Source organism: Pelmatolapia mariae, linkage group LG12 (genome assembly GCF_036321145.2).
Source record: "Pelmatolapia mariae isolate MD_Pm_ZW linkage group LG12, Pm_UMD_F_2, whole genome shotgun sequence".
Taxonomy (NCBI): domain Eukaryota; kingdom Metazoa; phylum Chordata; class Actinopteri; order Cichliformes; family Cichlidae; genus Pelmatolapia; species Pelmatolapia mariae.
In genome coordinates this window covers 36,659,306-36,674,585 of record NC_086237.1, presented here as the reverse complement: position 1 = coordinate 36,674,585, position 15,280 = coordinate 36,659,306, and the positions used below count along the sequence as shown (strand labels likewise).

The 15,280-nt window shown below is 38.6% G+C and overlaps 2 protein-coding genes across 2 annotated transcripts; both read left to right on the top strand.

The window, feature by feature from the left end:
- The first annotated feature begins 3,718 nt into the window (after positions 1-3,718).
- On the top strand, positions 3,719-5,924 carry LOC134639072 (E3 ubiquitin-protein ligase TRIM35-like). Its single transcript, XM_063490107.1, has one exon. The coding sequence runs from the start codon at positions 3,821-3,823 to the stop codon at positions 5,219-5,221; it is 1,401 nt and encodes a 466-aa protein (XP_063346177.1). The 5' UTR covers positions 3,719-3,820; the 3' UTR covers positions 5,222-5,924.
- Positions 5,925-11,180: 5,256 nt separating this feature from the next.
- LOC134639017 (nuclear factor 7, brain-like) lies at positions 11,181-12,812 on the top strand. Its single transcript, XM_063490021.1, has one exon. The coding sequence runs from the start codon at positions 11,286-11,288 to the stop codon at positions 12,705-12,707; it is 1,422 nt and encodes a 473-aa protein (XP_063346091.1). The 5' UTR covers positions 11,181-11,285; the 3' UTR covers positions 12,708-12,812.
- Positions 12,813-15,280: the final 2,468 nt, after the last annotated feature.

Below are 15,280 nucleotides of genomic sequence, written 5' to 3'. Positions count from 1 at the left end.
CTCTCTCTTCTCTCCTGCTCTCTCGCTCCTGTCTGGGCGGAGCCCAAATTGAGCTCCCGCCCTTGGCCCACGCACCTGCAGCTGATTACCGATGATTCCTCACAGTTGTTTACTGACTCTTCATAAGGCAGGGGCGCTGAGCTACTTGTCGCTGGAATATTGAGTAACTCCAGTTAGTATTGACTGGCTCTGTAGAAAGCAATCATTTCTTGTGCGTACCTCCGAGTAACTTTCGTGTTTGTGTGTAGATTTCCCGGACCTGTGACTTTGGACCACTGAGTGCGAGTGGAGCTGTTCAGCGTGGAGTTGTGTGTGCGAGGAGCGTGAAGAGTGGAGCGTGTGTGAGGACCTTGTGTTTCCCTACCCTGTGGACCATTTTGGAGCCCTGGACCCTTTTCCCCCACGTGTGGTTAATAAAGCTCAGTTAAACTGTTTCTCAGTCTGCGTCCGAGTCCGTTCCATTCATCCTGACATTTTTAGTCGGTATTAATCGCATTTCATTTTGCATGAGCAAACAGACTCAAGAAAAAAGGGAATACATATGCACTTAACATGCTTATTGAACATCTTGAACATTCATGTTAACAAATAACATTGTAAACATTTATCCACATCAATGTGGCCCTGTTACTAAGACTAACTTGTTGACAACGTTCGAGAGGAGAGCTGACCGCTTCTTATTTACAATGTTGCCTGCAACTGAGAACAGTCTACAGTTGTGATTTTTCCTTCAATTTCCCATCATGTGCCACTGTTAACAAATGTTCAGCACATGCCTCTGCGAAGTGACGCTCCTCTGTCTTCATTATTCTCAATGCAAACGACTTTAATTCCTATGCAGCAGTAAGTACATATGCAGTAACAACAAGATTACTGTTACTCACAGAAGTCCAGTAGTCACCTGTCAGGGCGACATGTTTGGCTACAGCTAAACCCTCACGCTTTTTTCCTTTTCAGTTTCATAGAGCCCATGAATCTTTGACATTATTGTGCTTCTTGTTGGAGCCTTGTACAATGCAACTTGCAAAACCTTTGTAAAGCCCGTGTCCTCAACAATATTAATAGGTCTGCAATTTGTTGCAATCCACTGGGCAATTGTGTCAGTCAATTTGTCCAAGGTAGGTTCACTGAGTCCCGATGCTTCGTGAGTGGTTTGTCGCAAGCTGGGCGACAAAGTGCTAGCAGCATCCCCGACTAACGTATGCTTTGCGTTAATGTGATATTTTGAGCTGGAAGTGCTTTGGTGAAAACAAAATTCTTTCCTGCACAAAGCGCATAATACTTTATTTCGGCCGACTGTTCCATCTTGTTGTTTTTTATACTCAAATTTCCCATTGAGAGGGCCAATGCTGCCCGAAATGTGTTGACAGAGACATTCCAGGGATTTTGAGTCATTCTGCTCTTCAGATGGGTTAACTGCGTTAAAAATGTTAATCAGATTAATCATGATGATGGATTAATCTGCTTTAATGAGTTAATTTAGACAGCCCTAGTTCAAATGCACTCATCACAGAAGTTTCTACTTTTATTGTTGTTTTTACATTTAATTGATTCCTTAGAAGAAAAGAACATTTGATTCTGATGGTTTTTAAATACTCCTGTTGTGCTGACACTGTTTTCTTGAACCAGTTGTAGCACTGATGTCGCTGTAAAATAGATATATAAGCTGCTGGACTAGTTCTAGGTTCAGAGGAGTGATGGAGCAAAGCACAGTGAAGAAACCAGAGCCAGAAACGTTTCAAATGAAAAGCAGCCATCTTTAATAAAACAGAAAAACATCAACACAATCAGTTGATGTTAACTAGCTGTGGGATTTGTTCCAAATCCCACAGCTAGGTTGTTTCTTTAAGATTTAGTTTTTTATTTAAGAATCAGAAATCTTCAGTTTCATAATTTACTTCTTTAAGAGACTTTAAGAGAATTCAAGATCAGTCTGTTCTGTGCACGACTAATAAAGCTAATTTAGTGTTATAAGCTCATTTAACTTGTGTTCATTAATCATCCTGACTAGTTTCTGTCTTGCACGAGCAATCAAATCTTATCAAAACCCTTTTTGGTGCGTTGACCCTTTAACACAAAGTTCCTGTAGAGAAATAAAAATAAATTTACTCGCATGAGCAGGATTTCTCTCCGAGCACAGAGAGCTACCTGCGAGAGCGTGAAACTGTCACAGCGTGTGTAAAGCAGACTCTGCTCTACAAAAAGGTCAAAACCACACAAAAGTGGCACTGAACACAAGTGTAGGCTGGTGCTTAATAAAATTTCAGTTCAATTCATTTTTATATAGTGTCAAATCACAAGAACATTCACCTCAAGGAATTTTTTGGGAGTCCCTACAACTCTAACCAAGTATAACACCATAGTTATCGTCTTAATTCACATGTCATGGTCTGAATAAAGCTCATGTTATGTGTGGATAGTTATGCTACAATCATGGCCAATAATCGGTATACCATGCACACGTTGCTCCACGTTACGTAAAATATTTTATTTGGTGAAAGTAATGAGGTTAGGATTGTAAAAAAGAAAACTGAATATTTCATTAATTCGGTTTATACAACCTGATTGGATCCCTCCATCCTGATGACTGCTGCTGTGGATAATGGACCCAAACCATCCTCTGCATCTCCTACTGGACCTGCAGATAAACAGAATCTGATTTGTGACATGTGACAGTAAATTCTTCTGTGTTGACACAGTTCAGTGTCATATTATGTCATATCAACAAGTTTATATCAGTTTGTTTTTTGTTTTTTATTATTAGCATTTCTGGTCTGTTCTCTGTGATTTTTCTCTTTTTTTTTTTCATTATTATTTCGGTGACATCTCTAACACTGGTCAGCTCATCACATTTCAGTTCATGACAAACTTGAAATTGGAGTCTAAAGGTCTAAACTCTTATGCAGGTTTGCGGCCACAGCCCAGGTAGTAAAAGCAGATATTGTGTTTGGTGGTTATTAATTCTCTAGAACACCATGACAACAGGTGAATTCTCTAAAAGAACTTTGCTTTCTTGAAGGACTGTAAGGTTCAAGCTGTAAAGATGTGACATTTGATGCGTGTAGAAACTTTCCTGAACTGTATCGTGTTCAGAGACATTCAGAGATCCTGTGTCCCTGAACTCGAACTACTTACATGTAGTCAGTTTACAGTAATACAGTAATCTTTGATTGAATCTGGTCAAAGGAAATTAACTTCACTGGTATACATTTAGTTTATAACAAGCATATTTTAATGATGTATTATTTGAAAAAAACTAAACTTTTGATTTTATATATTTCAGCTGCATTTTACTCCGAATTATTGCTTCATGTTCATGAGGGTCAAGAATTTTTCTTTGTTTTGAGCGTGAGAGCAGAGGTCTGATGAATCCAAATTTATGTCTTTGGCTGCAACGAAAACTTTAGTTCAAACTGCAGAAACTCTGAGAACACGCTGACTTTTCCTACTTGAACTTCTGAAACACCACAGCTTCACCTTCTTTGTGTCATTTTTATGTTCTATTTAGGTTTCGTTTTTTTAAAGGAGAATTCAAGATTTTCTACATTTTTCACTTTGGTGTCGTTTTAAGGAGCACAAACTGAAAACTATCTGAATGACTGTGACAGCGCCATCTAACGGGCACAAGTGTTATGTGCGTGTTTCAGTTTAACACGTGATCGTGATTCATGAAAATGAAAGTAAATTCCGACACTTTTGAACTGAGCTGAGACGCCATTACAGGGAGTCAGATCTCTGCTGAAAAACACACGTTTGGAGGATTTTAATCAGAAAGTTGAAGAGACACTAAATTGGTGAGTTAAAAATACTTAAAGATCAAATGGCTGACAAACTCGGACTTTTTGAAAATTTCCTGAGCTGCCATGTGTGTTCAGAGACTTTCAGAGATCCTGTGTCTCTGAGCTGCGGCCACAGCTTCTGTTCAAACTGCCTGCAGAAATTCTGGGAACAAACTAAAAACAAAAACTGTCCCATTTGTAAAAGGAAATCTTCAAAGGATGATCCTCATGTGAACTTTACACTGAAAGAAGTTGCTGATTCATTTGCTGGGAGACAGAAAGCTGACAAAGTGAAATTAACAGTGGTGTGTAGTAAACATGAGGAAGTGCCTAAACTGTTCTGTGTGGATGAGCAGAGAGCTGTGTGTCCTGTGTGTGACTTTTCTCTCCACCAGAGTCACAAAGTGGTTCCTGTAGAAGAAGCAGTCAGTGACCTGAAGGAGCAGCTGAAATCTGACTTAAAGTCTCTGCAGGACAAGAGGAACAAATACAAACAAGTAGAGAAAACATACAATGAAATGATTCAACACTCCAAGAAGCAGCTGTTGTCCACAGAGAGGCAGATCAGAGCAGAGTTCAACAAGCTCCAGCAGTTCCTGAAAGAGGAAGAGGAGTCCAGACTGGCAGCTCTGAGGGAGGAAGAGGAGCAGAAGGGGAGGACTATCAGCAGAGAGATGAAGATGATTGAGGAGCAGATCTCCTCTCTGTCAGACAGCATCTGTGCTGTTGAAGAAGAGCTGCAGAAACACAGCGTGCCATTCCTCAGCAGTTATAAAGACACTCAGAGCAGAGCCAGAGCCCAGAGCTCAGTGTCAGATCCACAGCTGGTCTCAGGAGCACTGATAGATGTGGCCAAACACCTGGGCAACCTGTCCTTCAGAGTGTGGGAGAAGATGAAGGAGAAGGTCCACTTCAGTCCTGTCATTCTGGACCCAAACACTGCAAGTGGCTGGCTCTATCTGTCTGATGATCTGACCAGTGTGAGACAAGGAGACAAAAAACAGCAGCTTCCTGATAATCTAGAGAGAAACACTAATTATGCCAATGTTTTTGGCTCTGAGGGTTTCGGCTCAGGCAAACACAGCTGGGAGGTGGAGGTGGGAGACCATCCTCGCTGGCTTGTGGGTTTAATTAAAGAGTCATCTGACAGGAAGGGAGTGTGTTCTGCTTCACCAGAAAATGGAATCTGGTGTTTAACACATCGCAGTGGAAAATACACTAATTGTGTTGGTCAGACTGTGACAGTGAAGAAGAGTCTCCAGAGGATCAGAGTCCAGCTGGACTATGACAGGGGGGAGGTGTCCTTCTATGACCCTGAAGACATGACTCACATCTACACTCACAGAGACACTTTCACTGAGAAACTCTTCCCATATTTCAGTGTTGGAGGGGCAGGAGATGCCAAAACGTCTGATATCAAAATCTGTCAGAGTGAGATTTGATTGTAAAGTGATTCTTCATTTTAACTGTTTTTTCAGTACAGCAGCAGGTTAATTTTAGGGAAATTATTAATCACACTGTCTAACTTCATTATCAGGTTTTATTTCATTTTGTTGATCTAGTGGAACTATTAGCAATTCAATGAAACCAAAGCAACTTTTCATGTGAAAATCTTGTGACCCACTCGAGTTTCTGTCAGAAACTTTTACATTTTTTTCTTCTTTCTTTTAAATTAATATTTTCAGAATATTTCTCATGTTGTTCATGTAAATATTTTTGATAGGTTTAAAATCTGAATGATGATGATTTCTTTGCTTTTCAAAGTTGTTGAGTGTGAACAGCAAACTGTGACACTTCTTAAAAGAAGGATTAATGATTAAACATCAGCAAGAGTCAACTTTACAACTACAAGATTTAAATTTCCTGATTATCAGCATCTTGTTTTCAGTTAAATAACATTTGAAAGTAACACGTCTTCTTTAAAGTTTTCCAAATTCAAAGAAATGACTTCTAAGTTCTGACGCTGTCTCATCAGTGTAACTACACTTGATTGATTTAATTAAAAATGTTATTTCTTGTGTTGTTTTCAACCTTAATCAGAAGCTGACATCTCTCACAGGTTGAAAGATTTCTGGATCTTCTCATGTTTCATAATTAGGTTTTCATTTGATTTTCAAACTTCACTCTCAGTCTCAGTGTTTCAATGAATCACCTTTGATTTGTACTTCAATCTTATTCTTTAACTGCTCTCTTTGATTATTGAGATCACAAAATGTTTCTGTGAAGTGAAATAAATAAATTCAGTGATTCTGTTGTTGTTGTGTTTGACAGTAAATCAGCTTTTCAGACACAGTCATTAGTTCAGATTCATTTAACATGGAAACTCACTTTGATTGTTGTGTTTACATTTAACTGACTCCTTAGAATAAAATATTATTTGCTTCTATTAGTTTGTAAATATTCTTGTTGTGCTGAAGCTGTTTTATTGAAACAATCAGCAGATTTTATAAAATCAAGAATTTATTTTAAGCAGCTACATTTTAAATCTTTTTTTCAGACCAACATTCACATTTAACCCCAGACAGAAATCAAATGTAATCATTGATAAACTTTACATTCTCACAGCTAATCTGTATGTTTACAAACTCAGAAAATAGTTTGTATGAACAAAGCTGCAGAGATTTCAGATGAAGGTCCAGCTTTATAATAGTGTTTTTTTTGTATATTATATTTACGCACAAGATGGAGACAAAGTTCATATTTTCTTCTCTAGTAAAAATGTTTACACTGTAAACATTTACACTTATCCCATTTTTAAATGTAAATCATTAAATGTTAGAAATGACTTCACTTAACAGATAAACAGAACACTAAGACTGAGCCAAGTTCATCTGTAAATATTTTAAATAAACAAATAAAATGTCTAATCACACTTTCACTTCAGGTCAGTGTCAGTCTGATCAGCTCAAATCCAGAATCCTGCTGCGATAAAGCAAATTGTCTTTTTATGATCCAATCAAACCAATTCTGCAGATGTGGTCGCTGTAGTGTCTGTAAGTTTGAGTCTTGTGTGTCATCTGCAACCACCACAAATTCAGTCCAGGGCTCGTCCAACAAAGCTCTCCTGCGGGGAAAGAATCTGGCCAAAACTCTACTGGTTAAAATGTCTCTGCTCTCTGGTGTCACTGTAGTGCAGAGGCTTCAGAACTAGAATCCTCTGGTTTAAAGATTTCTTCAGCATTAAATAATCCAGTGACAGTTGTCTGTATTTCCACCGCTGCACGCAAACAATAACTGTTAACAATGAATTCAGCAAACTTTATTTTTCAAATTGTAAACAAATACAGTTTAAAACAGCATTTCTGTCGCTGCCACAGTGTAACTCACATTAGGACCCCGTCCTCGTTTGGGCTCTGCCCCCAAACTGTCAAAAGTCAATTTACTCGCTTGAGCAGGATTTCTCTCCAAGCGCAGGGAGCTGCCCGCCAGAGCGTGAAACTGTCACAGTGCGTGTAAAGGAGACACTGCTCTACAAAAAGGTCATAACCACACAAAAGTTTCATCGACACATAACCTAGTGTTTTAACAGTTGTCGCTCTGTTGCATCTGTCCAGCCTCCACCCACAAACACTGTTCTGTAACTGATTCGATTCCAATTCAGTTCAGTTTTGACTCAGTCAGAAATATAATTATGATCATTTATCAGTATATCCATATTTTTATATATGTGTATAAGAACAAAGTTGACACGTATGAGACTTTATCAGAGGTGTGTAAGCATCACAGCAGATGCCTTTGTGTCAAAGTACACAAGGATAAAACATAGAAAAATATAAAGGAGATTTTCCTGACCTGGCTTTTTCTAACAGATAACCGCCTTAAAATATTCTGCAGTAGATCAAAAACAGAAGAAAACCATGAATCAACATATGAACATTACCTGATGCTGCTGAAGTGAAGCAGAGCAAAGTCACAGAGGTTTTATTAGAGGCACAGCTAAGTGCAGAAATGAGGCTTTCTTGTCAGGGGTCAGTTTTGAAAAAACAAAAGCACTGAACACAAATGTAGACTGTAGTGTAATAAACAAGCAAATAATGCAGAAAATAGAGATTTTTGATGATAAACCAGCACAGAGAGAGAGAGAGAGAGAGAGAGAGAGAGCTTCTTCTTCTTTATATTGTTTATTGGCGGTTGGCAAACAGCAAAATTGTGCATTAATTACCACAAACTGTAAAGAGAAAGCTGTGCAGAAAGTGTGATTTTTATCCTGGTGGGAGCAAAACAGCTAATGTAAGAGGGAAATTCATGACAATTTTTTAAATGCGAAATGTAGTTTTGATCTTCTTTTGCTGCTGGTTCAGTGAATTTTGGTCGGAGAGTGACGAAACCTGCAGCTGCAGAATCTGTGAGGTGTCGGCTTTCAGCTCCTGACAGCATGTCCACGTACAGATGAAAGATCCACACTTTGTGTTTAAATCTTTTTGCAGATCCGTTCACCTGCTGCTATTTCCTGTTTCAGCTGTTTGCTGTGTTGAAATAGTTTTGTGAGCTTTAAGCTGAGATTCTGATGTGCCGGGCAAATTATATTTCTTTTAAAAATCAATTCAGGATTTAATGAATCAATATTGTTTTATTCAAACTAAACTGATTTGAGTCAGGAAATGCAGGTTTTTTTTTTATTAAACCCACCTTAAGATCACACACAGAAACACAGAGAGAGTCAGAAGCAGGTTCAACCAGCTAGGCAGCTGCCCTTTTGTAATGATCCCTGGCAAGTGATTGACCTACTGTGCACAGATCAGCCAATAGACACATACCAATTAACTTTAAATGGGCCAATAGATACAGGCTTTACACTTGAAAGACAAGAGAAACAGAGGAATAACAGTGCCACTTGTCGTGGCATGTAACAATTATACCTCAGACTGCATGTTTGAGGTATAATTTTAATTTCCAAAAAATGTATGAATTTAATACAAATATGTGGGGATAGAAACAAAGCATCAATCCTATCACGGTAGACTTGATCCCATAGCAATACCAGAGTTGGTATCGATACTATCAATACTTGGATCGATCTGCCCACCTCTACTGATTGCATTGTTCCTCAATAAGTAAGATACCAAAGACTTCACATTCTTGGTCTCATTTTTATGCTATATTAAGATAAAGTAAAACATGAGAAGTCAAAATGTTTTACTTGTTTTCCTTTTTTGTTTTTGTTTTAAGGGCAACTACTCACACAAATAATATGCGTTTCTGAACAACAGCCTAGCAGCGCCATCTGGTGAAGACAAATAACATATTGTTGATATCAAGTGGAGGTGGAAAAGAGGCCGGAGAGAACCCACACAAACATGAAAAGTCCACACAGAAAGGCCCAGCCCAGGTGGCTGTGAGGCAACACTGCTAACCACCACTCCACCATGCTGCCTCTTGACTACAGTGAATGAAAATTAAACTAAATTTCTACATTGCTGAACTGAGCCGAGACGTGTTTATTTTGACAGATCTGTGCTGAAAAACACAATTTTGGAGAATTTGTTTTGTTTTTTTAATCCATTGATTGTCCAACATTTAGCTTTTTGCCATATCTTTACATCAAAGAAGGTTGTGGTCAGGATCATTTGTTAATACTCACTAAATGCAAACTCTGTATATTTTTAATATTAACAATAACATGATAAGGTGGACTTCACCAGCAATGAAAGCACAGAGAGGACGAGTATTTTGTATTATTAAAAGTACTTTTACTATTGTTTTAATAGTAAAAGTTCATTAAATGGACACCTGCTTTTTAGTGGAAACACTGAGGAGTCTGAGGCTGTCATATGGATAATCTGTTTGTGTCTGGCTCACTAACTTTGTCATGTATGGGTTTTTTGTCTTTCAAAAAGAGAGTGGAGAGCAGGAGGCAGCAGTTTCAGAGAGAAGATCTAATCAACTCTTCTCCAGCTGTATCTTCTTTCACATGCTCTCTAAACCATGGTGACTGTAAGTCTCCTAATGCTAATGCAAATTAACATGAGACTTCCTCCCAAGGGTGGCTGGCCTCTCCCTTAGAGATAGAATCCTGAATCTTGAGATAGGGTGAGGATTTCAGCCAACCAAGAGGGTCTCAGAGTAGAGCCGCTGCTCCTCCACATTGTAAGGAGCCAGTTAAGGTGGTTCGAGTATCTGACAAGGATGCCTCCTGGGTGAGATTTTCCAGGCATGTCCCACTGGGAGGAGGCCCCGGGGCAGACTCAGGACACGCCGGAGACATTATATCTCTCGGCTGGCCTGTGAATGCCTTGGTGTTCCCACGGACAAACTTTAGGAGGTGGCTGGGTAGAGGGAGGTCTGGACTTCTCTGCTTAGGCTGCTGCCCCGCAACCCGGACCCAGATAAGCAGAAGATGGATGGATGGCTTTGAATGTGTTTTATTAGCTAGTGCAGTGTTTCATAAATTCATTTATAAGAAGAATATTAAAATATTATCATCTGCTAGACGTTACTAGAGAGAATCTGTAAATGAAATCTACTGAACTAAATAAACTAGGAGCAGAACCAATTTCTCTCTAATAAACTTCTGTGCAGCAGTATCTCTTTTCATGTGCTCTCCAAACCTTTATATGTTAATGTTTCTCTCACATGTTTCAGTTCCTTTAACTTCTCGTGTGTGAAGCTCTTCAAATTAGCATTACAGTTATTTCCTATAAATATGTCTGTCTTGCCTTTCCCAGCAGTTGCTGAATATTTGCACTTATCTGAAAAACAGTAATTGTATGTCCATCTTTTTTTGCACAGGGAGCGGTGCAGGTGTCTTGATGAGAGAATTCATCATTGCTGTTTGAATCCAGTTTGAGTCACAACCTGATTGGATTCCTCCATCCAAGTGACTGCTGCTGTGGTGAACTGCTGTAGATAATGGACCCAGACCATCATCTGCATCTCTTACTGGACATGCAGATAAACACTTGCTTCAACACCAGCAACACTGACACAAAAACACAGAAAATCTACATCTCACACCACAATCCCTGTGTTTAGATGTAAGCTTCTCATTGTGTCAAATTAGGTTTTGATTCAGTGAGCTCTTGACTCTGTTGTATTTTTGTTCCATTGGCTACTGGATTCATTGTCTGATGGAAATTTCTTTATTTTATGTACTGATCACGCGTTCTGTTTTCAAGGGCTGAAGGTATAGGCACTCATCAAGTGTTTGCAGTTTGCAGCTTCAACTTCTTTGTTTCAGTTTTATACTCTGTTTAGTTTTTTTAAAAAACACTTGGAGAAGTCAACGCTTTTTCAATTTTCACTCTTGTGTTTTTTGTGAAGCACAACCTGCAAACGATCTGAATTACTGTGACAGCGCCCTCTAGCGAATACAAGTATTATATGCACATTTCAGTTTGCCACGTCACTGTGATTCATGAAAATGAAAGTAAATTTCGACACTTTTAAACTGAGCTGAGACGCCATTACAGGGAGTCAGATCTCTGCTGAAAAACACACGTTTGGAGGATTTTAAACAGAAAGTTCAAGAGACATTAATTTGGTGAGTTAAAAATACTTTAAGATCAAATGGCTGAGAAAGTCAGACTTTTGGAAGATTTCCTGAGCTGCCATGTGTGTTCAGAGACTTTCAAAGATCCTGTGTCTCTGAGCTGCGGCCACAGCTTCTGTTCAAGCTGCCTGCAGAAATTCTGGGAAGAAACTACAAACAAAAACTGTCCCATTTGTAAAAGAAAATCTTCAAAGGATGATCCAGGTGTGAACTTTGCACTGAAAGAACTTGCTGATTCATTTTCTGGAAGACAGAAAACTGGATCATCAGACACAGAAACAGGAGAAAAGAAATTAATGGCAGTGTGCAGTAAACACGATGAAGAGCCTAAACTGTTCTGTGTGGACGAGCAGAGAGCTGTGTGTCCTGTGTGTGAGTTTTCTCTCCACCAGAGTCACAAAGTGGTTCCTGTAGAAGAAGCAGTCAGTGACCTGAAGGAGCAGCTGAAATCTGACTTAAAGTCTCTGCAGGACAAGAGGAACAAATACAAACAAGTGGAGGAAACATACAATGAAATGAGTGAACACATGAAGAAGCAGCTGTTGTCCACAGAGAGGCAGATCAGAGCAGAGTTCAACAAGCTCCAGCAGTTCCTGAAAGAGGAAGAGGAGTCCAGACTGGCAGCTCTGAGGGAGGAAGAGGAGCAGAAGGGGAGGACTATCAGCAGAGAGATGAAGATGATTGAGGAGCAGATCTCCTCTCTGTCAGACAGCATCTCTGCTGTTGAAGAAGAGCTGCAGAAACACAGCGTGCCATTCCTCAGCAGTTATAAAGACACTCAGAGCAGAGCCAGAGCCCAGAGCTCAGTGTCAGATCCACAGCTGGTCTCAGGAGCACTGATAGATGTGGCCAAACACCTGGGCAACCTGTCCTTCAGAGTGTGGGAGAAGATGAAGGAGAAGGTCCACTGCAGTCCTGTCATTCTGGACCCAAACACTGCAAGTGGCTGTCTCTATCTGTCTGATGATCTGACCAGTGTGAGACAAGGAGACACAAATCAGCAGCTTCCTGATAATCCAGAGAGAAACACAAATTATGCCAATGTTTTTGGCTCTGGAGGCTTGAGCTCAGGGAAACACAGCTGGGAGGTGGAGGTGGGAGACCATCCTCACTGGAATGTGGGATTAGTTAAAGAGTCAGTTGACAGGAAGGGAAAGCGTTTTGCTACACCAAAATATGGAATCTGGTGTTTAACACATCGCAGCGGAAAATACACTGATGTTGTTGGTCAGACTGTGACAGTGAAGAAGAGTCTCCAGAGGATCAGAGTCCAGCTGGACTATGACAGGGAGGAGGTGTCCTTCTATGACCCTGAAGACATGACTCACATCTACACCCACAGAGACACTTTCACTGAGAAACTCTTCCCATATTTTTATACTGGAAAGGCAGGAGACGCCAAAACCTCTGATATCAAAATCTGTCAGACTGAGATTTGATTGTAAAGTGATTTTTTATTTTAACTGGGGTTTTTTTTTTTGTCTTGTTTTGTTTTGGGGGGGTTTCTTTCAGTCCAGCAGCTTAATTTTAGGGAAATTATTAATCAAACTGTCTAACTTCATTATGAGGGTTTTTTTTTATTTTATTGATTGAATTAAACTATTAGCAATTCAATAAACCAAAGGAACTTTTTCATGTGAAAATCTGACCCACTCGAGTTTCTGTAAGAAATTTTTGCTTTTAATATTCTTGTTTCTTTTAAATTAATATTTTCATAATATTTCTCATGTTGTTTATGTAAATATTTTATTAATTTTAAAATCTAAATGATGATGATTTCGTTGCTTTTCAAAGTTGTTGACTGTGAACAGTAAACGGTGACACTTATTTAAAGAAGGATTAATGATTAAACTTGTGTCACATCAGCAAGAGTCAACTTTACAACTACAATATCTAAATTATCCTAAATATCAGCATCTTGTTTTCAGTTAAATAACATTTTATAGTAACACGTCTACTTTAACGTTTTCCAAATTCAAAGAAATGACTTCTAAGTTCTGAAACTGTCTCATCAGCAGGTTAAAAATGTTTAAACAGATAAAATGACAATATGTTTACTTCAGCAGCATCTTCATTTCAGTCATTTCAGTTGATTATTGAAAATCACAAAATGTCTCTGTGAAGTGAAATAAATCAAATTAGGTGATTCTGTTGTTGTGTTTGACTGTAAATCAGCTTTCAGACACATTCAGTCATTGGTTCAGATTTATTTAACATGAAACTTCACTTTGATTGTTGTGTAAACATTTACTGACTCCTTAGAATAAATGATCATTTACTTCTGTTGGTTTGTAAATACAAACATTCACATTTAACCTCAACTCTGTTAAACTGCATATCAGAGAAGACTTGTGCAGTTTGCTTTGATGGAGTCACTGATTCTCACTTTGGTCTGATCCTCACAGAAATCAAATGCAAATGTTGATAAAGTTTACATTCTCACACCTGTATGTTTATAAACTCTAACATATGTTGTTTAAGAGTAAAAATAAAATTCAGACATATCCTACAGAAATATTTACACACCGACAGAGCTGAAAATAGTTTGTATGAACAAAACTGCAGAGATGTCAGCTGAAGGTCAGATTTTATAATATTTCTTTAAAAACATTTAACGCCTAAACAGGACTGCAAAACAAATTTTCCTGACATGCTGCCATGTATGTTGTTGTGAGACTTTCGGAGATCCTGTGTCTCTGAGATGCCATCATAGCTTCTGTTTAAGTTGCCTGCGAAGATTCAGGGAACAAGCTAAAAACAAAAACTACCCCACTAGCAGCAGGCAGCCATCTCTGATAGTTTGATCTTCTGATGTTTTATAATAAGGTTTTAATTTTAATTTTTACACTTCACTCTGAGTTTCAGTGTTTCAGTGAATCAAAAGTTATTATAACTCTCATTTCTATTTTATTTTTAACTGACATGTTAGAATATTGACCACAAAACTGTTCAGCAAGTTGTCTCTGTAACGTGAAACAAAAATCAGTTTAGGTGGTTTTTTGTTGTTGTGGTCCACACTGCACAGAGACAAGCATAAAACACGAGTAGTTTACGGAACAACTTTAGTATTTGGCAGGAGAAGTTCACCTTTCCTGCCTACTCCACACAGTACATGACAAAGAAAACTTATTAGAGCAACTTAGAGGTTCCTGTTTGCCTCATCCAGTGTCACAGAGATCCACTAGCAGACATATTTGAAAGGAATAGAAAAATAGGATAAATAAATAAAAACAGTAAGACCAGGGTAAATGACACAGAGGCTTGAATAAGAAGCCAAAACAGTAGGTGCAGATTAAGTGCTGTAACTGGCTATTTATTAAAAACATTATTAAAACTGTATGAAAAATGGGAAAAACATGAGAAGACATATCTGACAACTGCGGGAAGCCAACCAACCCCACTAAACAAACATGTACACACATTCTATCACCAGAAAAAGTGAGTGAATTCCCAGCATGCCAATAGAATCAAAACATTACAGAGAATCAAACTATGAATCACTAAATAAAACAATATATCAGTACAGAAACAATAAAACATTACAATATCTATAACAACTAATAATAAGTCCAACATTTTGTTGGTCACTTCAAACTACATGAGGAACCCAGCACAGTGAAAGGAAATGGCTACAGGTAGTTTTCACCTATTTATCCACTTGTGCTCTACTTGGTTATTCTTCTGTCTGGAGTGGCTATGCTACAATCTGGCCCATGACTTCCCAGGCACTATGAAACACTGGGAGGGAGTATGACTTGATTTATGCAGGGGATAGTGGATCTGAAGTGGTGGTTTTCTGTTTTCCTTTAATAACATTGTCTACCCTGATAGGCCTTTCCCAGCATGTTGTGAGGTGATTCCAAAATTCCAAAAATAAAAAAAAAATGAAAAAATAAAAATCTGAAGCTGAGATTTCTCTTTAATGTTCAGAAAAAAAACTTTGTTGCTTGATAATTATCTCATCCTGCCAATGGACAGCACAACCTTCATGCACACTACTTATAATTTCACC